Source organism: Macroventuria anomochaeta, assembly GCF_010093625.1.
Source record: "Macroventuria anomochaeta strain CBS 525.71 unplaced genomic scaffold BU25scaffold_22, whole genome shotgun sequence".
NCBI lineage: Eukaryota > Fungi > Ascomycota > Dothideomycetes > Pleosporales > Didymellaceae > Macroventuria > Macroventuria anomochaeta.
This window is the reverse complement of record NW_022985383.1, coordinates 9600-29291: the sequence shown is the minus strand read 5'-3', so window position 1 is coordinate 29291 and position 19692 is coordinate 9600. Positions and strand designations below refer to the sequence as shown.

The 19692-nt window shown below is 50.7% G+C and overlaps 8 protein-coding genes across 8 annotated transcripts; 3 read left to right on the top strand and 5 right to left on the bottom strand.

Moving 5' to 3' along the window:
* Window positions 1-1267: 1267 nt before the first annotated feature.
* BU25DRAFT_472254 (uncharacterized protein) lies at window positions 1268-2796 on the bottom strand (the record flags this gene model as incomplete). Its single annotated transcript, XM_033710842.1, has 4 exons — window positions 2437-2796; window positions 1866-2085; window positions 1545-1765; window positions 1268-1498 (listed from the first exon to the last, which is right to left on the bottom strand). Exons 1-4 carry the CDS (start codon window positions 2692-2694, stop codon window positions 1268-1270), a joined length of 930 nt encoding a protein of 309 aa, XP_033560270.1. The 5' UTR covers window positions 2695-2796.
* Window positions 2797-4914: 2118 nt separating this feature from the next.
* BU25DRAFT_298001 (uncharacterized protein) lies at window positions 4915-5292 on the top strand (the record flags this gene model as incomplete). The annotated part of the gene is made up of 2 exons (XM_033701942.1): window positions 4915-5043; window positions 5086-5292. Coding segments are annotated over 2 exons (336 nt in total), but the record flags the coding sequence as incomplete, so codon positions are not given.
* Window positions 5293-7991: 2699 nt separating this feature from the next.
* BU25DRAFT_100784 (N amino acid transport system protein) lies at window positions 7992-9759 on the bottom strand. The gene has a single exon (XM_033700247.1). The coding sequence runs from the start codon at window positions 9559-9561 to the stop codon at window positions 8128-8130; it is 1434 nt and encodes a 477-aa protein (XP_033560268.1). The 5' UTR covers window positions 9562-9759; the 3' UTR covers window positions 7992-8127.
* Window positions 9760-11521: 1762 nt separating this feature from the next.
* On the bottom strand, window positions 11522-12467 carry BU25DRAFT_422661 (phosphoglycerate mutase family protein-like protein; the record flags this gene model as incomplete). Its single annotated transcript, XM_033708166.1, has 5 exons — window positions 11522-11685; window positions 11732-11834; window positions 11871-11957; window positions 12008-12361; window positions 12414-12467. 5 exons carry the CDS (start codon window positions 12465-12467, stop codon window positions 11522-11524), a joined length of 762 nt encoding a protein of 253 aa, XP_033560267.1.
* Window positions 12468-12895: 428 nt separating this feature from the next.
* On the bottom strand, window positions 12896-14009 carry BU25DRAFT_440835 (uncharacterized protein; the record flags this gene model as incomplete). Its single annotated transcript, XM_033709200.1, has 4 exons — window positions 12896-13193; window positions 13233-13285; window positions 13430-13740; window positions 13958-14009. The coding sequence occupies 4 exons, from the start codon at window positions 14007-14009 to the stop codon at window positions 13115-13117; spliced, it is 495 nt and encodes a 164-aa protein (XP_033560266.1). The 3' UTR covers window positions 12896-13114.
* A 284-nt stretch (window positions 14010-14293) lies between these two features.
* On the bottom strand, window positions 14294-14821 carry BU25DRAFT_459620 (mitochondrial carrier; the record flags this gene model as incomplete). Its single annotated transcript, XM_033710293.1, has 1 exon — window positions 14294-14821. The coding sequence occupies one exon, from the start codon at window positions 14819-14821 to the stop codon at window positions 14294-14296; it is 528 nt and encodes a 175-aa protein (XP_033560265.1).
* A 136-nt stretch (window positions 14822-14957) lies between these two features.
* On the top strand, window positions 14958-17213 carry BU25DRAFT_432274 (uncharacterized protein; the record flags this gene model as incomplete). Its single annotated transcript, XM_033708713.1, has 9 exons — window positions 14958-14975; window positions 15020-15385; window positions 15420-15762; window positions 15796-15918; window positions 15974-16049; window positions 16117-16199; window positions 16238-16364; window positions 16507-17041; window positions 17094-17213. 9 exons carry the CDS (start codon window positions 14958-14960, stop codon window positions 17211-17213), a joined length of 1791 nt encoding a protein of 596 aa, XP_033560264.1.
* A 456-nt stretch (window positions 17214-17669) lies between these two features.
* Window positions 17670-18357, top strand: BU25DRAFT_100752 (uncharacterized protein). The gene has a single exon (XM_033700246.1). It carries the CDS (start codon window positions 17990-17992, stop codon window positions 18212-18214), a length of 225 nt encoding a protein of 74 aa, XP_033560263.1. The 5' UTR covers window positions 17670-17989; the 3' UTR covers window positions 18215-18357.
* The last annotated feature ends 1335 nt before the right edge of the window (window positions 18358-19692 follow it).

Genomic DNA, 19692 nt, shown 5'->3' with positions numbered 1-19692 from the left:
GTACAGAACGATCAGGGGCGAGCTTCTTGAAACTAGCGTTAGCAGAATCTTGGCTTCCAAGCGCATCTGCTGTGCGCTTCGCTGGCAGAACAGAATTGGAAGATGGCATTTGGGATATTGTACTGCGATTGGAAAGGGAGAGATGTAAAGAGAAAAGTTGAGAGCTTCACAAATGGCCATGAAAGACCTTGGTGCACACGCTATGTCTGGTGAAAAACACCGCAGTCCACTTCACTGAGAAGACGCGCCCCTCAGAATCTTATCTCTGGTTATTCACAGTGTTGGATATGCTGTCAAGTTCTGAGTCCCCAGGTATCGACCTCTACAGGGACCTCAACACAAAGTTCAACGGCGTGATGTGAAAGGCTTTGCGTTCTCGCACGTCCATACTAAAGATCCTAATGGAGGCCACGAGTGGCCTAACCAGCTGTTTTGAAGCATTTTGTCGCACAGAAAATGGGCTGAGCTTCTCTGTGCCGTCTTCATTCAGGTCCTCGATAACTTTGTATGGCATTTAAGTTGCCGAGGACTGTGCGGCCTGAAGCCATATACGGCGTAAACCCTCGCTCATAGCAATTGCTTAATGCAACTACAACATTAAAAGGGTAGCTTTGGTTCGTGTTTGTCACCGAGGTGAATGGCTCTTCACTAGCATTCCCAGCTTCGCTCAGTTAAATCAGACTGGTATGTACTCTCGGAAGAGTAAATATGTACAGGCTGTCATACTCGCGTTTTGCGGGTACACTGATTGCATTGACAGATCAGTACGGAGGTACATATCACACATTAGAGGTTGGATTGAGGTCTGATCGTTGGCATTATTGGCTACGAGTTGCTGACATGTGACACAGGTCTACTTAAGAACCATTCTGCGACCCTCCGAGATTTTGGCGTGCCTTGGTATATTATCAATTGACGATGCGAAGCATGTTACGTATATTTGCTTCCCGAGGATTTGCACCGAATGCAGGGCTTGCTCCAGCAAGCTGACGGGGTTAGCACTCACCCCTCTGATAGTTTCTGAAAGCCCCACCAAAAGTATATTTAGTTATCCTAGTCCTCCTCACCCTCGCCCATAGCTCCACACGGCTCCAAATCTTAAGGTCAGCAGCGAAGCCATGGATCTGCAGCTCCTCTTCGCTGTTGTTCTGCGGTAGTCACTCCTGCTCGTAGGCGAGAGCGACCTCGAGAGCCGTTCGAGATTGAACCCTAGCAAAAAGGAGCGCGCGAACACCGGCCTTGAGAAGCCAAAGCGTAGCAGACGCCTCTAAATTTTGGAGGTCGACCTCTTCCTCGTCGTGATTGACCCGGTTTCCGTTGTCGAAACGCTTCTCGATGAGACGAGCGATGCACCACTGCATGTAGGTGGGTACACGCTAGAGGCGTACATGATACGCTTGCGGGCGTCGTATACGGCTCGACGGTCGGCGGGCCCCATTTCGCTGTGAGAAAAGAGGACCTTGGCGCAGTGATTGATCAGCTCTGGCTGTGCCATGACCTACAGCAAGTCAGTGATGAGACTCGCGGAGCGCATAGGTACAGACCTTGATGATCTCGCGGGCAGTGGCGGGAGATGGAACCCCAGGCTCATCCTCAACCGGCTCATCCTCAACCGGCTCTGCGCTGATGATCTCTCCAGTGATAGCCTCACGATCGTAACGAGCGCCGACGAGAACAAAGTCTTCGTCCTCAACGGCGTTCTCTATGTTCTTTTCTGGAAGGAAAGACAGTGAGAAAGCCATTTTCGGTGTCTTCGGCGGCGCGTCTAGGAACGTGTAGATGGTTATCAATAACTGTGAAGTCATCGTCGACCAGCTTCATGACAGCCTTGGAGGTGGCCTTGTTAGCTGCGGTCATGACTGCACGTGCAGTCGCTTCGCAGAGGGAAGTCATCTCGATAACTGCTGCAATAGCGTCAGTGATGTAGCCAGACGATGTTGGAGCGAGCGAAAACGAGCCTGTTTCAGATCGTCGCGCAGTTGAGGTGAGGAAGAGAGGAAGATTCAATGTAAACAAGAGTTCACGAATAAACTGCGTGATATGCTTGGTCGCGTTACCGATGGTGTTGTTCTTCTTCGAGTCCCACTAGTCAACGCAGTTGAAGAGGGTCTGCAGGGCGCAGACCATGGTGTTATAGATCTCGCGTGGGTTGAGCGTCTGGTGTTTTTCTCAATAGGAACAGTTGAGAAGTGTTGTGTGATCATTCTGTCTGTCTAGACTACGAAGTGAGTGAGAGAATTATCGCTGTGAACGAGCTAGACCCAGTTGGGCTAGCGGACAGATCCAAACCACCCATAGGGCTGAGGGGACGTTCCCCGGGTACTGACAGTTCTGGAAGTTCCTTGAGAAGAGCGCGAGCGCACTTCCGCATAACCGTTCGGCGATCGAAAGCCTGATCATGGTCAGGGCATTGTGCCAAACTCTATCAGTGCGTACCTTGTACTTGACTGCCTCAACAATGTCAAGGTGGACTGGGCTGGCATCTCCGTCTGCGTTGATAACTCCACCAAGGTGAGCTACATAGCCGTCGGGAGCGGAAACAAGCGCAAAACCTCCATTGTCATCGGATTGTATAGTGCTCTCGGGCATATTGGGGCTTAACAAGAGTCCTTTGGGCTCGTAATTGGGGCTGGCGGAAAAATTGATTGGCGCGATGACGAGTGAAGCAGCTTCCGGCCAAAGGGTGCAAGCCATGACTCGGCTGTATGGGTCAGTGTAACGGTTTTGATACTCTACAAGTCAGACCAACAGCATCAACTCACCGTTCTATGCTCACCGTAGTTAGACGCTCGCCTATCGCTCGCTTACATAGCTATCTTGGGAGTCTTCTGCCTCCTTCAATCAACACAGTACATTCCTCCAATTCAAACCTCAAGAGTCAGTGAATAGCTCTTACCAGCGTTTTCAACGGGCAGTACTACGAACAGTAACCGTACAGTAGTACGGCTTAAGTAAGCAGTCAGTCCGTAGTGAGGGTACAGGCAGTAGCGTAGTCATACCGTAGTAGCCATATCAACTGTAGGACTGCCGTAGTTGGTGTAGCCCTGAGATGGTTATGGTGAAGTATCAAGTTGGACGGTGAGGTCTTACAACTTCTCAAGAATTGGCTACGTCACCAGCTTGTTGCGAGCCACTACAGGCAGCTAGATGATGGGATAATGGGGCAAGATGAGATGGGTACAGAAGCTTTCCAAAGCTCCAATTCACCGACTGACGTTGAAGAGTGGGGCGGCTAAACTATATCAAGCAACTACGGACCGTAGTTCAGGTCAATTGAGCAGCTATCACTACTGTCCGCACTCTCTAGCTCCTTCACCGTAACCGTACAGTCGTAGTTGACGCTAATGCCGTAGCGTAGCTACGGCCAGCCAACCGTACAGTAGTACTGACTGTTGGGAACGCTGGCTCTTACTGTGCATTGAGTGACTGACATACATGAACAATACAGTTCGTCAACCTTGTGGTTTTGGTCAGTAGTGGTCTGGGGAAGAAGAGAAGACAGAGAGCAAGACGCACTTATATAAATTACCGGTCATGCGTGAGCGCGCGGGGTCGCGCCCTTCACTTCAACAAAGTGACAGCGTGCATTCACTCTCGCATTGGATGTGGGACTCTCACACATCTATTGTTTCTACATGTTTAATCACCAGAATGTTTTGTCTTTGATGTCATGCTTACAATGGCAAGTCCGGATCGCCGCATGTTATGCAAGCACGCAGCGTGTCCAACCGTACGTAGTACGGCCCGTTACGGTTACGGATTACGGCCGTAAATACAGTAGGTAATGGCAATTGTATGAGGCCGTAGCAGTAGCTGTACGTAGCTATACATGAAGCCGTAGTACGGCAAATCTTGGTGTTGATCGGAGAAGTGTAGCTCCCAATATCATTTTTTGTTCTTTGCGGGGGTGCACATGCCACTATCCTAGAAACTCAACACCACAATCGCCCATTGCCCATTGCCCACATCACGCCTCTGCCTCCACACCCACCTATAACAAGCCCTGGCTTACACACACGGCTTACCTCCTTCACCGTCACACATACAATGCGCTAGGATGATGTGGACACCTGACAAAGGAGAGTAAATCTAGAGCATTTTAAGGCATCTTGGCCCCGGTATGATGCATGCTCTGCCGCGCGGTATAAGGCCACTAACCCCTCTGCTTGGCAGATGTGGTGAAGGTCTTTTGCCTTGCTCTGCCATATATGTAAGCACCTCTAGTGAGCAGGTCCTTAGGGCTCCTTGCGTCAGATCCACCTCATCTATTGACCTCAGCGCTATGTGAGATGGCTGGGCATCCAGGTGGCTGGAAAGGAGATTTCTGAGTAAGTTGGCTTATACAACCGTCCACTCCTCCCCTCCCAGGCCCTCCATCAACATCATCAACATGCCGCCAACCAGCCAAACCCAGACTCAGCTCACTGACGTTATCAGAAGGCCTATATACCACTCAGCAGCCTCAAAGACCCTCGGCAAGATGGCCTGTGCCTCATCGTCAACCTCATTGACCTGGACATCTGTAAGGAGGTGCCTTGCACTATGCCTATATATTAGATGCAGAGCCCAATATCAGCAGTTCTGCTGATATTGATGTCCTTTTTGGCCATTTGGCGCAATGGGGCACTGCATTGTAACAACATGTCAGAGTTCAGGGAAAAATTGTACGCAAAGGAAGAAGTTGAAGATTGTACTGAGGTTGTATTGAGTGAAGCTACGAACAGTATATATAGGTGAGTAGCTGTAAACAACGCTAGTGTGACGTGGTAGTCACTCTCATGGAGGTGAGGTACAACAGGCAGGAGCACCCCAAACCGTGACACAACATCATCTCCATCGGCATCACCATCGCCCCATCCATCCATCGAAGCAAGCCCATTGCACATACAACCTGCCAACGTATGTGGAGTCAGATTTCCCGTCGACTTCAACCAAGTATACCACAGCAACGTCCGCCTCAACGCTAGTTGGCTGGGTTATCGGGTACGCCACAAGGCCCAGCTGGCTGGCAGGCGTGAGACTGCTGCTATATGGTTATACGGAGTTGCTTTGCAGTACTTGGAGGACAACGGCTCTATTGGGAAGTACTGGCTTTGCCGGAAATGTCACGAGTCAATGACTAACTCTGATGCCCTCCGCATTGACGGCACAGCTCACATCGTTACACACCTCCGCAATAAGCATCAAATCGACCCCAAAACAGGCCTTGTTCTGGATGGGAAACCTCCCCCTGAGGACCCCTGGGCAGCTGCACGCACTGCTGGCTCATCTACCTTCACTGCACACACCCCTTGGGAGGAGGATAAGCTGAAATCAGCACTCATTGATTGGGCTATCGTCCATGATATATCGTTCACCACAGCAACAAATCAAGCCACACGAGGCTTGATCACCTGGAATTGACGGAATCTACTCCACGTATGCACGACTATATGCACCAACCTATGCCAAAAGACATGTGCAAGTTGAATCAACAGGACTCATCTTGCATAGTTGATATTTATATAGGTAGAAAAGCATGACTGCGCTGCTCCTAGGCTCTAAGCCTAGCCCATACCCATAGGTGGGTGCACATGGGTCTAGCCCATTACAGAGGTATCCTGTGCTGTTTAAGATGGCCTGCAATTTCCTGTCCATCCCAAGTACCAGCTGCAAACCCGAGCGCTGTTTCAGCATTGCTAGGCGTACAATAAGCGGCGATCAGAACCAATTACAGCCAAGCACTATAGAAGCTGTTCAATTGCAGAAGAATTGGCTGCGTCACGGGCTTGTGGAGAGCTCATATACTAAGATGGAGAGGTACATGGCAAGGCTGGAGAAGAAGCAGATGAATTCAGGGGCAACAGTGACCCCTGAGTGCTTACAGGCCTCACAGGCATCACAGGAGTCACAGGAAGGGCCTCTACCACCGTCACCAATCACACTAGACTAGAACAGGCAAATATACTGCAGTACTACATCAATTACACCGTAAAGTGGGCCTACGCCGTAATTTTGGGACGTTATGGTGAAGAATGATTGCCGTTGCTTACGGCAATTACCCTTTGCCGTAGCCGTATACGTACGGTTGGACACGCTGCAAGCACGAGTGATCAGAGCAGAGGAAATTGACACTTCCTGCACGGGGAATGCACGACACTGCGCAGGACCAACAATGTTCCGCAAGCCTTGCAGATCAGTCATGATATACAGCATTTTGTATTGGGAAAACATGCAGGTCATGGCGATTCTGTTGACTTTATGTGATGGTTTATGGAGTATGGAGGTCATGTGTGCCACATGTGTTGGTGCTCTTGCACTTTCCAACAAGCACCTCCTGCTCTTGACTGCACGAAATACATACGTCATGTAAACAGACCCCTCTGGGGGTCGAGAGGAACAGAACACTGAACAACAACACAACAGAATATACTGATTTTACTGCTTCGCGCGGTTACCCCTGACTTACTGCCCTGCGCGGTTACACCTTCACTTATTGCATTTACTGCAACACTTTTAAGGGAGGGCCGTCTGCTCAATTTCATGGTAAAAGGCGCATTTAATAGCGACAATGAATAACTCCACATCACATTACACGCATCGCGACGTAAAATTGTCTTCACAGTGCAATTCGAGAGCTTTATTGTTTACCAACGTAGATCTTGCAAAATGCAAATCAGATGTTGAGGTCGCCTTGATGCCTATGTCGCTGTGAACAGAGCCTTGCACAGCAGTTACGAGAGCCGAGCATGCCATCTCCTGTCCGAGGGACCATAGCCCACTAGTATGTAGTCTGCCTGTTCTTCACTCGTGAATCTCTGCAACGAGACAAGCCGCCTTGCAAGACGCCTCGACTGCGTAGCCCAGTCGTGGAATTTGCGGGCGAAGCACTGCATAGCTTCTTCTTCCTTTAGGCAGAGAATCAGTCGAGTTGACTTGCCTACAATGTGTAGAGTGCAGTGTGAGGTGGCGCAACCTGGAAGGAAAGATTCGAAGACGATAAACAACCTACGCGACCTTAAGTAGAAAGAGCCCAGAGGTTTGCATTGCACAAGGTAAGCACTCGGATGTAATCCATGGGCCATGATTGGCTCCGATTAGCCTCAATCGAGATCATACTCAAGCAGTCTTTTGCAATACCATTTCCCATCTTCGCAGGGCTTTTGGGCATCTTTTTTTTTCCCTTAATTGATACTCGTATTGTCTTTCGGATCTCAGGAAACGTCGTTCAGCGATCAGAAATCGTGCTATAGTGAGCGCCGTTGCACCTGAACCATCCCCTGTTTTCAGGAGCATTTTGACTGCTTGATCGGTGCGAAACGAAGGAGGGGGCTGCACTCCTGTCAGTTATGATCAACGAAGAACTTGATGATTACGTACCTGTGTCCGCTGTAGCAATGAGACGTTATAGCAGACATGGTAACTCAGCGAAGCAAAATCTGATGGAGCTGTGTAAGATTTTATTATTGGTAGGAGTCGAGCTTCCTTCCCGAATTCAAGCACTTATGACATGCTTTTGAGTCGCTGCGCAATGCCGTGTAAGGCGCCATGATCCACCATCTAGCTTGGTCCGGTCAGCAACACATATCAGTATATAGTACAGCCAATAGCTGCCACCGGAAGGCGCCTTCGGGTAACACTGCCTCATAATCTGCAGCATTGCGCCTTGATGTTCAGCTGCCTAAGTGCAAACAGCTTCAGCCTTGCGCGCAGCAACTCCACAGACTGCTGGGTTTCCACGTTCGCTTTGACCTAGTGACTCGAGCGACCGATCACATTTGGCCGCAATCGCAGGGTTTCAGCCTGAGCCTTTTCTCAGCCCTTCGCTCTCGCATGTAATTGAAGAGGTTGTCGAATTCGGTCGCAGTCCGCTCCAATGATCAATCCTGACATCGCGCATGTGGGGAAAATCCAAGGAGGCGTTCCCTACTAATGATTGGTCAGCCATAGCCTCAATAGCGAATATATGCGCCGAGCTGTTGAAAGTTGTGAGAAATGTGAATGATAGTATATCCAATTCGTAGATCGTGAAATAATACATGCGTTGGTATCTCGCCGCTCATGCAAATGTACCCAAATGCATCGACCAGTCTCCTATGACTGTTATGTAAACAACAAACGCCTTGTTAAATGCACTCAGTCTTTCCTCTAAGCGTACGAGGCAGCGGAGCACGTGAACGCGCTGCGGACCGAGCCGCTGCTGTACTGGTGGATGATGTCCTCAACAGAGGCGTAGGTACCAGCACCAAGAATGACAATACCAATAATAAACACCAGAGCATTCAAAATGGTAAGAAGGATGTTCTTAGTGCTCGAGAAGCAGCCGCCCTCCCTGACAAGCTGGAACCAGAACAGCGCGGGGAAGTAGAATGTGAAACCGGAGATGAAGAGGGCTGAGATAAGACCAAGCAGCGCGTTGAAGAAGGGGATAGCCTCAGCGATGATCCAGCCAATGATGGTGACGATGGTGATCAGGCAGAACCAAACAGCCCAGCCACGAGCACCCTTGACGTAGCGGATGGGAGAGTTGGGGAATGCGCGGTCCATAATATACCTGCCGACGACGGTGCCGTTGATTGATCCGGAGATGAAAATGACAGGCAGGGCGATACCGAAGGCAATGCGGGACACGGTATCACCTGCGGAGAGCAGGGCGGGGGACTTGACATCGACACCGACGAAGGCGTAGATGAGCGCTCCGGTCAGGGTGTAGATGAAGATTTCGATCAGTCCGAGGGCCCAGATGGACTTGACGTAGTCGGTAGGAGTGTGCATCTCGGACATGAAGGAGAACTGGCAGACAGCGAAGGAGTAGGCGAAGACGATGTTGGTGGTTGCCAGGAATGCCTCGTAGAATGTGGTGCCCTCCGGAGGCCATGCGGACCAAGGAACCGCGGAAAGACCACCGGGTGCGTTGTGCGCCTGAACACCGGTTGCGACAATGGTGACTATGATAGCAATGATGATACTGACGAAATCGATGTAACCCAGAATCGCGAACTCAGCAAATGACGGTGGCAGGGCAAGGATCAACAGAATGACCAGGGAGACCACACTCCATGCCAGCGCGCAGATCTGGTAGTTGTCGATGATGTTGATGAACGCGATTGTGCCGGTCAAAGCGTGAGATCCAACGAGCAGAATCAGGAATAGCGCGAACATGACTCCGACAAGCTCGTATCCGAAGCGACCCCAGATAAGCTGCACGGCGTCCGAGTAGTGATTGACGTGCGGGTAGCGCATTTTGACCTGACCGACGACGTATGACGTATAGATAGCGATCAAACCTAGGCCTACGCACATGATGACACCAGCAACCATCCCCAGCTTTGCAAATGCGCTGGGAATACTGAGGGATCCAAGAGCGATGGCCTCGACGATCAAGCAGATGGTAAGGCGCTTCCATCCCAGTTTGTTGAATCTCTCGGAGCCCTCCTGCACGGTAGCAGTCTTGTCGAGAGGCATGTTGAGCTCGGGGTCGCTCTTCTTGCCCTCGGAGAAGATATCGTCACCTTCGACGCGGTAGTTGGGGGGAGCTGCTGCGTAACCGCGCTCCGGATAGGACCTCTGGACTTCCTGCATGTTGAAGAAGACGTTCCTCGGGTCGGTATTGAAATGATGCAAGAGGATGATGTGGAAGGGTTTCAAAAGCGGGGGAAGGCCCTCGTTTTGAAGTTCGGTGCTGAGCGGCGAACTAGGCTAAGGCGAGGCTCGAAGCAGAAGTCGCAGTGCAGGTCGCAGCCAAACCTTGGAACGGACGGCGGGATAAGCGGTTGGCGATAGCGACGAACCGTCGTTAGTTGAGCGGTTTGGTGATTAGAGTCGCAATGTAAGCCTCGTGCCTTTGGGACAACATATTGCATTTTGTACTCGTCCAGCTTATCTGACACTTTCCCCAGATGTGTAATAGAATGATGGCTATCAGCGACTCCGCTCCGCGCTCCAAGACGCTGTGACCGAAAATGACCGGGCACAGCAATGAGAAGCTCGAGTCGGGGTCAATTCTCGGGGCTGGACGCTGCCAACGGGCATATCCAGGTGGCCATTCACAGCGGCAGCAGTCGGCCCACCGCTGAGGTTGCATTTAACATGCCTTGCGCCAAGCGGGAGGCTGAACCTCGCAGAACGTCAATCTTCAGAGATTTTATTGGCTTCTGGTGGAGTTCGAACAACTCGATCACACAATCCTCTACTCCGCATTCTCCAGAATGTAGGTCTGGCGCGTTCTGGCAGCATAGTCTGGGGACGACACGCCCTTCGGCTTCGCAGCAAAGAGCATCGTGAAGGCGCTTTGTTGTTGCTCTGGCGTGCGCGTCTCAGGCTTCCCAGCGTGCATCGTGTGCCCCTGCGGCGGCGATGAATGACGCGCTCCACTTGGTGCGCCGTAGTTGACGTAAAATTTCGAAAATTTTACGTCCGCATACCTGCACTAGAGGGACGTGCAGCTCTCGCACGTGGGCGCTCTGTTTCGAGTAAGAAAGGATGTCTGTGACATCACGATACGCCTTTTGCGATAGATGCAGCTGAGTTCGTTGGACGTCCTGCTGAACGCAGATAACAACGACGCACAGCGACGAAGATCAAAATAGAACGCCACCAGTGTGAACGTCTGCAGCCCTACCCGCGCAAGCCTTCCATCTTCGGCTGTGGTAGGTTCAGTCAAGCATTTCGATCCGCGCCATCCCGGCCAGTGGCGCGGCTTCACAATCTCAGCCGAACAGATGCCGGTGCGCTAGTTAGTCAGGCACAGCCCGACTGCTACTGATGCCTAGACCATAAAGAGGAATTTCTGACATCTCATTCGTGATACTCGTGCCATCTGGGAATTCTGGAAGGGTAATGGAATGGCCCCACAGCTGTTTGAAAGGTAATAGAATGGACAAACGGCGCCTTTGGCGCTCGTATGCTTATCTTTACCCCGTGCGCATCCTGGAGCGCATGATGGGGTCCTCGAGGGTTCAGAGATGAGCCAATTGCGGTGAGCGCAAATAAGCTCGAAAGAGCGTATGTCGCGTGACCTTTTGTACCCCAGACGGACCCTTTGTAAGTTCTCGGAACGGAGTGCATGCTCGGATAAAGAATGTCGGCATCGGCCCTTTGAGCGAAGTGAAGTCCCGTATCGGTGTTGTGCGCGATTTGAGGTCTGGATGAGAGTGGGGTAGATTCATGATGTTCTGGACGTCTCACTGTGTTGAACCGAGTTGAGGTCGTGGGATGTTGACACAGAGTTGGAACTGTACTGCGGGGTAAGAGTCTGGCATGAAGTCTGGAGAAACGACCGGTGATAATTCGCGATCTTGCGCATAACAGTGCTGTAGTCCCGTGGTATTACTTCAACCATCGGTTAGTCCTGCATCAGTTGCATGTTCTTCCCTTACCCCTGAAGAAGTTAACAACCATACTGGACATGCAAGCTCAATGTTTGGATATCGAGTTGATGAGAGACTCTGCTTAATACACAGGCAGCTGCAATGAAGCCTCAATGAGGATGTATGGGACTGCAAAATTGATGACGACAACGAAGGGCTCCTCAAGCACACTTTCAGCTTTGGCTTTCGTTCGACGAGACCTTGGCCAACTCCTCAAGTACGTGTGGGTCATGCTCCCTCTCCTCTACACCTCTTGATGATCTGCTTTCGTCTGTCTCCCGCAGATGAGCATCTGCCGTGGTAGAGTCAGACGTAAAGTCGAATATTCGGTGTTCACCTGGATGGTCAGTGTTGAGCAGCATGTTTTCGAGATCACCACGTACAGTTCAACCATGCTGTGCCTGTCATTGGGTCTCTGACATCCCAGTCCTCAGTGAGGAAGTGAGTAAACGCGCCGTGAGTGACGAGGACGATCTGCTCTGTCAGCTTGACTCGTAAGATTTTCTGGGACTGTAGACGTACCTGCTTCTCCGGCCTTTGCATTAAGAAGCCTCTCAAGTCTGCAGCACGTTTTGTGATTGCATCTCGCTCATACGCCCAGTACCCTTTCTACTCTTGTCTTAGCCCTCAAGTTATGTAGTTGCGTAGATTAAACACACCTTGCTGTTCCATCCTTCAGTCACATGTGAAGTATCGATCTTGTTGTAGTCAAAGGGTAGCTCTTCCTTAGCAAAGAGAGTCGGTAGCATCTGCTTCACATCATCTGTAGTGTTTGCAAGGCCGACGTCACAGCCAAGGTTGCTGACTTCCTGCAATGATGGCAAAAGTACGATTGGTACTTCTCTCCGCGCTAGTGTTGGGCCCAGACTCAAGGATGCAGTCTGGATAGTCCGCCGCAAAGGTGACGAGAAGACAATATCAATGTCGTTGTGGTACTTGAAGGCAGATTGCAGAGTGCTGCATTGCCCTTTCCCTTTTTGGGTTAGGACCGCATCACGGATCGTGTCGTTGCGCTGCAGTGGTGTGAGATCTTCGAAGTTCAGGACATCTCGACCTCTATCTTACGGTCGCATTGTGTTCACCTTGCGCATGTCGAATTATGTGAATTCTTGGAGGCATGGTGATGTTATTGATGTTGCTTTCTTCGTGATGGTGTCTTGTTTTGGTGGGGGTGTTGAGTCACCGTGTGTAGCTGTAGCTTGTGGTGGACACGTATAATATGTTTGGCCAGTGACAGACAGGAAACTTTAGTTTTCGAAATAAGATTGCGAGCAAGTGCGTTCGGATCTGCTGTACAGTGTCGTGACTCTCATCGAACTTGTAAGGGGCTGACCCTGAGGGTAGATGCCAGATAAAATCAGATGAATTTGGTGAGGCTCGCCGGTTAGCGGCCCACACCGTTTTGTGCTGCCGGCCGTGCGCCGGCGTTCGGCCGTATCATGCTCCGGGACTTGCGCTAGTCGAGGCGCTAACCGGGCGTAGCCCGTTACAGAACTGATGGATTGATTGATTGATTCGTTTAACGTCCTATCTGAGTCTAAACCTATGGGAGACGAGAGGAGCAGCAGCTCCTCTTGTAATGCAAAGATTCAGTTACAAGAGGTTGGGCTCACTGAGAGTATAAGGGATGGTGAGGGCTTAAGCCCAAATCCCGTTACAGAACTCTTTCTTCGACTTTTCGCTGTTCAGGAAGGGCAGGTTTATCGGTGACGTCAGAACTAGCCTTCTGGGCACGTTGTGGGTCCTTCACGATAAAGAATTGGTGCTCACATGGACCATGGTTTCTGCGACACCTGCTTGTGTAATGTATCCAGAGGGACGATAACATGTTGTAACAGATCTTTCCTCTAGCTGCCATCACTGAGCTCCTTGGTGCGTAAACACCAATCGATGGGTTCAGCAAACTCTAACCCAGCTTCCTCGCCCACACGTCTGCTCTACTGAATAGCTGCAGCATAGTCGAGTATGGGAGCTGATACAACGTCGCCTGGAGGTAGCTGCCTGCGGAACGGTGTGGATTCAAGGGGGGCGCCGAAGCAGAGCTTAAGCAACCGTATGCCAAGGTCTGTAAGAGCATCTACTGGTTGATTGCTGACATCCCCGAATATCTCACACCTGAGGTAAGGGTGATTAAGTATAGTGGTATCTGGGTTGGTCTGGTCCTGTAAAAAGATGATATTGTCTTTGCGAAGCTGGGTATTGAGCCATGGTGTGGCACCAAGCTGGAGATAAGAGGAGGCGAGGGTCAGTGCGAGGCAATAGCGTCTCCGTCTTGTGAGTATCTGTGTATCTGCCAAGAGATCCTGCAACGTCTTTGTCGGCGTGAGAAACGTTGAGCTTATATGAGCGTCAAGATATATGTGGCGGCGTGGGCCGCTTGTAGAATTGCTATCTAGCTAGGAGAAGACAATATATACTGGTTCTGAACCATGCTAGTCCAGAATAGTCTGAGTACAGCAGTGAGATCGAAGCAACAACATTCGCACTGTGATTCACAATAGAACTCGATACATGTATATTTCACATGCAGGTGAAGTGCGGGGACGCAGGTGCCCAATGCAGGTGCGTTGTGGTTGCAGTACGATTTGCTGTTGCTGCCTTAGTCTTACTACATATTCGGTCTACAATGCTGCTTCCCTCCGACATCAGCGCCTCAGACATATCACTATCTCACAACCCTCGAATACACACCTTCTCGCTCACATCGTCTTATGCCGACGCACAAGTAGGCCATGCCACCGTTACCGGGCTGACCTAGCTCGCCCTTTGGCGATCTTCGCTCAACTCATGCCACGCTGCAATGTGCTCAACAGCACACATCATCGCACTTTGCGGTAACTCGCTGACTGCGCCCATGAGTTTCGACACGCTATTACTGCTTACATCCTCGACACACGGCTGGTCTGGGCTCTTCTTCTAACCAGCACCAAGCTTCATGAGTGTTCTCAAAATGGACAGCTCAGAAGTGCAGCGACTTTCTCAGACACAGTGAAGACGATACCGCTACTGAAGACGAGTCGATCCAGGCGCATGGTGCTGCCACTCCTAAAGCCACGAATGCCAGCCTGGGTCCAGATGCTGCGAAACGCCTCGCCTGTTCTTGCTCCTGCGGCGCTTTGGGCTCTTGTCGTGATTGTGTCGAACGGCTGAGTTGCGTACACGGTGATGGTGCCAGCCAAAGCTCCAACAACGAAGGTGGCCGCGCTACCCTGCGGCAGGTTGTTCTGTCGTGACGCTTCCTTCAGCACGTTGTACGAGCCCACGCAAACAGCTGACGTCGCCGACTGCTTCGTGGTCGTAGACACCAATCCCCAATACAGTCCTGGAAGGCCTTGGGCGGCTACAATGGCTCTGGTCGCGTCGAAGCCTCCACGAAAACAGCGGTGACTGCTCTTCGTGTCGTCGATAAGAGCTGTCTCGACACGCTCTGTTGGTGTAATGGCAGCTACACTCTCAGCGGTGCCGGCCAACATGCCCGCCAAACTGCCTCTCGATGGCGACGATACACCATGCTCATCAATAAGATGATTGCAGATGGAGTCGAAGGACAGGAAGCGAACGCCAAGCTTGAATGCAGTACCCAGAATCAGCGTGGAGCAGCTGGTATTTATGGCGCCAAGGCCATCGGTGCGCGCGACACAGGCAATGGTAGCCGAACGGATTCCTCGTAGATCAGGTGCAGCGCAGAGAGGCCCTTGTGTGCGGCTTGCAAGACATACAACAAAGTGTGCAGTTACAAGGGCGGCCGAGATGCTCCCAATGCCGCCTACGCGAGACAGCCCAGGCTGCCCATACCCGTGACTGCCTCCAGCCCTGCCAGGGTGACTGCAACGTCAGCACCTGCAGCCACTGAACACCTCCGGGTTGTCACAACTGGTGCTAAGCGGTCAGTCAATGTCTCTCGCATGGTCACTAAAAAGGGCATGTCAAGCTACCACGGGCGAACCAGCACCTTGTTCGAGGAGAATACTCCTCACGACCGTCCTGCTGCCGAGCCACGGCCCAAGATGCCTGAACAGTGGATTGAAAACGGTCTTGTTACTGAAGTTACACGTCAACGTCAACTTGAAGACTACAATTTTCGGCGTTGACCCTGATCTTGGCATGCATATACTGAACCTGCACTGGAACCGTCAACATCATTCATTCTTTGTCACTTATCAACCAGCGTTCATGAGAAATATGGCTTGTGGTGGGCCATACTTCTCGAAGCTGCTCCTCAATGCCATTTATTTCGGAGCTTCCAAGTTCTCTTCACGACACAAAGAAGTTCGACGAGTTGCCAATGACGTGCGAACTGCAGGATGGCAGTTTCGAGAGCGAGTTCGCCAGCTTTTGGGAGAAGCTCTTGACCAGAGTGAGATCACTACCATCCAAGCTCTACTCGTCATGACTAATTCTTTGTTCGCGCTAGGTGACGAACGTAGTGCAGCTTAAACGTACGCAGGAATCGCCTTTCGGATGATTGTTGATCTCGGATTGCTTGTAGACACGCTTGGTTTTGCGAGTACTTCAAACATATCTGACGAAGATTACGAGATTCGAAGACGCGTCTTCTGGGCTGCTTTTGGTAAGTTGGTCTATCTTGATCCTGAATCAATCTTATTTGCTTATAATACCTGCAGTCGTCGACAAAATCCAGAGCTTATACCAGGGCCGGCCGGTCAGTATCAAAGAGTTTGATACTCTGGTTCCCATCAAGTTGCTCAACACTTACGAAGAGCTCGAGCACTGGGCTCCCTTCGCCTACACTGCCCAAACGGAGCAGTTATGCAGGCTCACCGGCGTTCAGGGTATCCACTTTCAGGCAGCTTTGTCTCCTTTCAGTCATACTGAGCGAGATCCTCAGTAGTATCTACACGATCGAAGTTCCAATACCAGCCCCGGAGACCTTTCTACTAGGCTGCAGAACATTCACCAAAAGCTCACGTCATGGCGAGAAAACCTGCCAGATCACCTCGCCTTCAATCCTACAAAGAAAACTTTCACACCTCCGCCACATGTCATGAGCCTGTAGTAAGCATTGGATGCCTCCACGCTTCCTCGTAATTTCCTGATTGACTGGCAATGCTTTGTACAACGTCCTCACGATCCTACTCCATCGTCCTTTTGTAACCGACGGGCATCTATATAACACTTCACGGGCCATTTCTGTGAGCCCATTCAAAATGTGTGCAACGGCTGCAGACAGCATTGTTGAGCTTCTGCGCGCGTATGATAAAGCGTTTAGCGCGCAAAAAGCCCCCTACCTGATCTCATACGCTACCTATGTGGCTGCGACAATTCACGCGCGAATTGTTGCAAAAAGAGGGGCTGAATCACACGTTCACAGTAATCTTGTCGCATGCTTGGGCATTTTTCGTGAAAACCAAGAAACGAATCGGGCAGTACGACGCGCAAATGCAACCGTGCAGAACCTGATGAGGAGAATAGGACTCGAAGTCCACGATCTCAGCAATACGGACAAGGCTACCGCTGCTACCAACAATAGTGCAGACATAGTATCGAGCCAATCGATAAAACAAGAAGAGAGCCTACACACACCTGATATCGACGGCATTCTCGAAAGTTTCATCCGAGGGCAAGAAAACGCTCAACTGTTACAGGCGGTACGAAACGCCCGGATTCACTCAACTGAGATGGCGGCAGCACCTCCTGCACAACTATACGGTCCTTTACTCAATGTCTCAGGAGTATACATCGATGAAAAGGGTGCAATCCCTGTGCAAGAACACCCCTACGGAGGTCTTCAGCATCAGTATCAGCCAGCCTGCAGAAGCTCCCATGACAGTGGATGATCTACTTTACGGGCTCAATGGGTCTACTTTGGACAACTTTGCCTTCTTAGACCGGGAACTTATGTGAACTATGGACGGCTCGGTGTTTTCTGGCAACCTCCAGGCTGACTTCACAAGGTCCTTTTCTTTCTGAACAACTGCCCGCCTCCACGCTTGTGCCTCACATCTCGTCGGGCATACTTCAGCAGCCCATGTACCTCCAGGAGACGGTTTTCCAGAGGAACTCGCTTTTCTTCTCGCCTTGACTTACTCCACGCTTCGATATGCGGAGGCCATTCCCACGGCCCATGATAGTGACCATCTCCGGACCCATCACAACAGCTTGGCCAAGTTGATATTGAGTGCGGGTATTACCTTGCCGATCTTGTTAAAGGTTCTCATCATATCTTGACAATATTACTGGATTGAGAAGGTCTGGTTATGTAAAGCTTTACGGAGTAAGGAGGTCATGTGTGCCACGTGTTTTGGTGCAGTGTTCTTGCTCTTTCCAACAAGCACTTTCTACCCCTGGCTGAACAACAGATACCGTGTCCGTGCTCGCAATGCGCATGCGCCGCAATGCGCATCTCAGCATAATAACAGTATACTTTCTACCTCCCCTACCTCAACGCCACAATGTCCGTGAAGGAAGCTGTTGCAGAGGGACATGCAACTTGTCATTGCAATGATTTCTCATATACCAAACTTGCCAATAAACATGGTGTAACGCGCTCAACTCTGATGCAACAATTGAACGGGGAATGCGCGTCAAAAGAGGACCAGGCACTCAGCCAACAATTGATGCACCCACGCAATGAGGCAGAGCTAGTGCAGTACATCAGAGGACTCACAGAGTGACACCTTATGCCTACAAGGCAAATGCTGAAGAATTTTGCAACTCCAGTTATTGGAAGAGAGCCTAGCAAATCCTGGGTTACTGACTTCCTCAACCGCAACAAAGATACCCTTATTACCGCATGGACCACCCCAATGGAGAAGGATTGTCACAGGGCCAACTGTGGTGAAAAGTACCGCTTATACTTTGAGCTTCTGCACCGTAAGCTAGCCCATGTTGAAGTCGTGTCTTAAGCAAAGCTCGTAGACACTATTCGATTGGTTCTCGGGGATGAGCAGAGGTACAGAAAGCCGTCGGGGGTTGGTTATCACTGAGCGAGCTCGGAGCGGCAGAGGTTTGACCGTGATAAACCGCCGTAATAATCAGGGGGTAGTCGTCTAGCAAAGACCATGGCAACTGGTTGCAATGAATAGTACAGAGTATACTGTCTGGCTTGAGAGCAGGTGAGATTCCAATAACAAAGTTGATTGACGAGGTTGAACACAATGCCATAAGGGCAGCGTGTCTACTTGCTTATATACTTGACAGGAGGATTGATTGTACTGCTCATATCAAGTATCGTCAGTGACTTGATACTTGGTCCAATCGAGCGTTGTCGACGTGACCTCGATACTTGGTACTCGGTGTCCTATTGATTGTTGTTGACGTGGGTCCTCTGCAAGTGGGTCGGTATATGGGTCCGTGACAATCCTTTGTGTACGAGATCCACGTTGTATCCACTGCAGTCCTTTTTGTACAATCTTGATTCGTATAACAGATATTGCAAGTGTTGATTATACTGGGTATCACTGACGCAGCTTCACAGCTTGGTCAATCAATACTGCAGTTCCTTGGCTGCTCTCATCTCGTTGCGTAGTCCTGTTTGTTCAGTGTTGTTTTGCGAGTTGTTCATGGATCATAACACCCAGCTTGCTTGTACAGCACAGCCAGCAGCTGGAAAGATGATGCCTGGAGGAAGGACTGAGCCATCGTGTAAGGGGCGAGCCGCTGAGGGCAATATGCGATGTAGAACTTGATGGATTTGATAAGAGGCAAGTCCCAGAGCGGGACTTGCAAAATTCTAATACTCCTGCTTTGGGGGTTGCAGGCCCGCTCTGGAGGTGACCGGAGGTTGTACGTCCGATTCGGAGGTACCGAGGCCTGTGCTGTTGCCAAGGCGCTAACAATGGGCCTAGCCCATTACACATCGCCACATATAGTAGCCAGCAATGTCACCCACTCACAATTGCCATCGTGGAGAGACTGCTTGAAGTGCTTGTTGTCGTATAATAGCTTATCAAAGATGCGCTTGCTCCTTCCAGTGACTCCAATAGCAAAGCCTTTCTCATCCATATTGTACGTGTGCTCTGGCTCTATGTTGTATTGCTCCATTTTGCGGTGTAGTAGTTGAAAGTACAGGCTGTACTTTTCACCAGAATCAGCTTTGTGACGTCCAGCTTCCATAGGTGTGGTCCACGCGGTGATAAGCATAGCTTTGTTGCAATTGATGAAGCGAGTAACCCAGCTGTCTGACGGCTCTCTTCCACACAAAGGTGCAGTGAAATTCTGGATCATTGTGAGAGGGACCCAGCTGGGGATACCAACTGCTCTCTGAGATGGATGGATTGGTAGAAGGAGGGTTCAGGCTTGTTGAAGATAAGGGTGTAGAAGAGACTAAGTGTGGGGATACCACAAGTAGTGGGAAGTATAAATGATGAAGAAGGGATCAAGT

What these genes read in the sequence shown, in the direction of transcription:
- BU25DRAFT_100784 (XM_033700247.1), bottom strand. Translation starts at nt 9,561, where the DNA reads ATGCAGGAAGTCCAGAGGTCCTATCCGGAGCGCGGTTACGCAGCAGCT.
- BU25DRAFT_100752 (XM_033700246.1), top strand. Translation starts at nt 17,990, where the DNA reads ATGCCTACAAGGCAAATGCTGAAGAATTTTGCAACTCCAGTTATTGGA.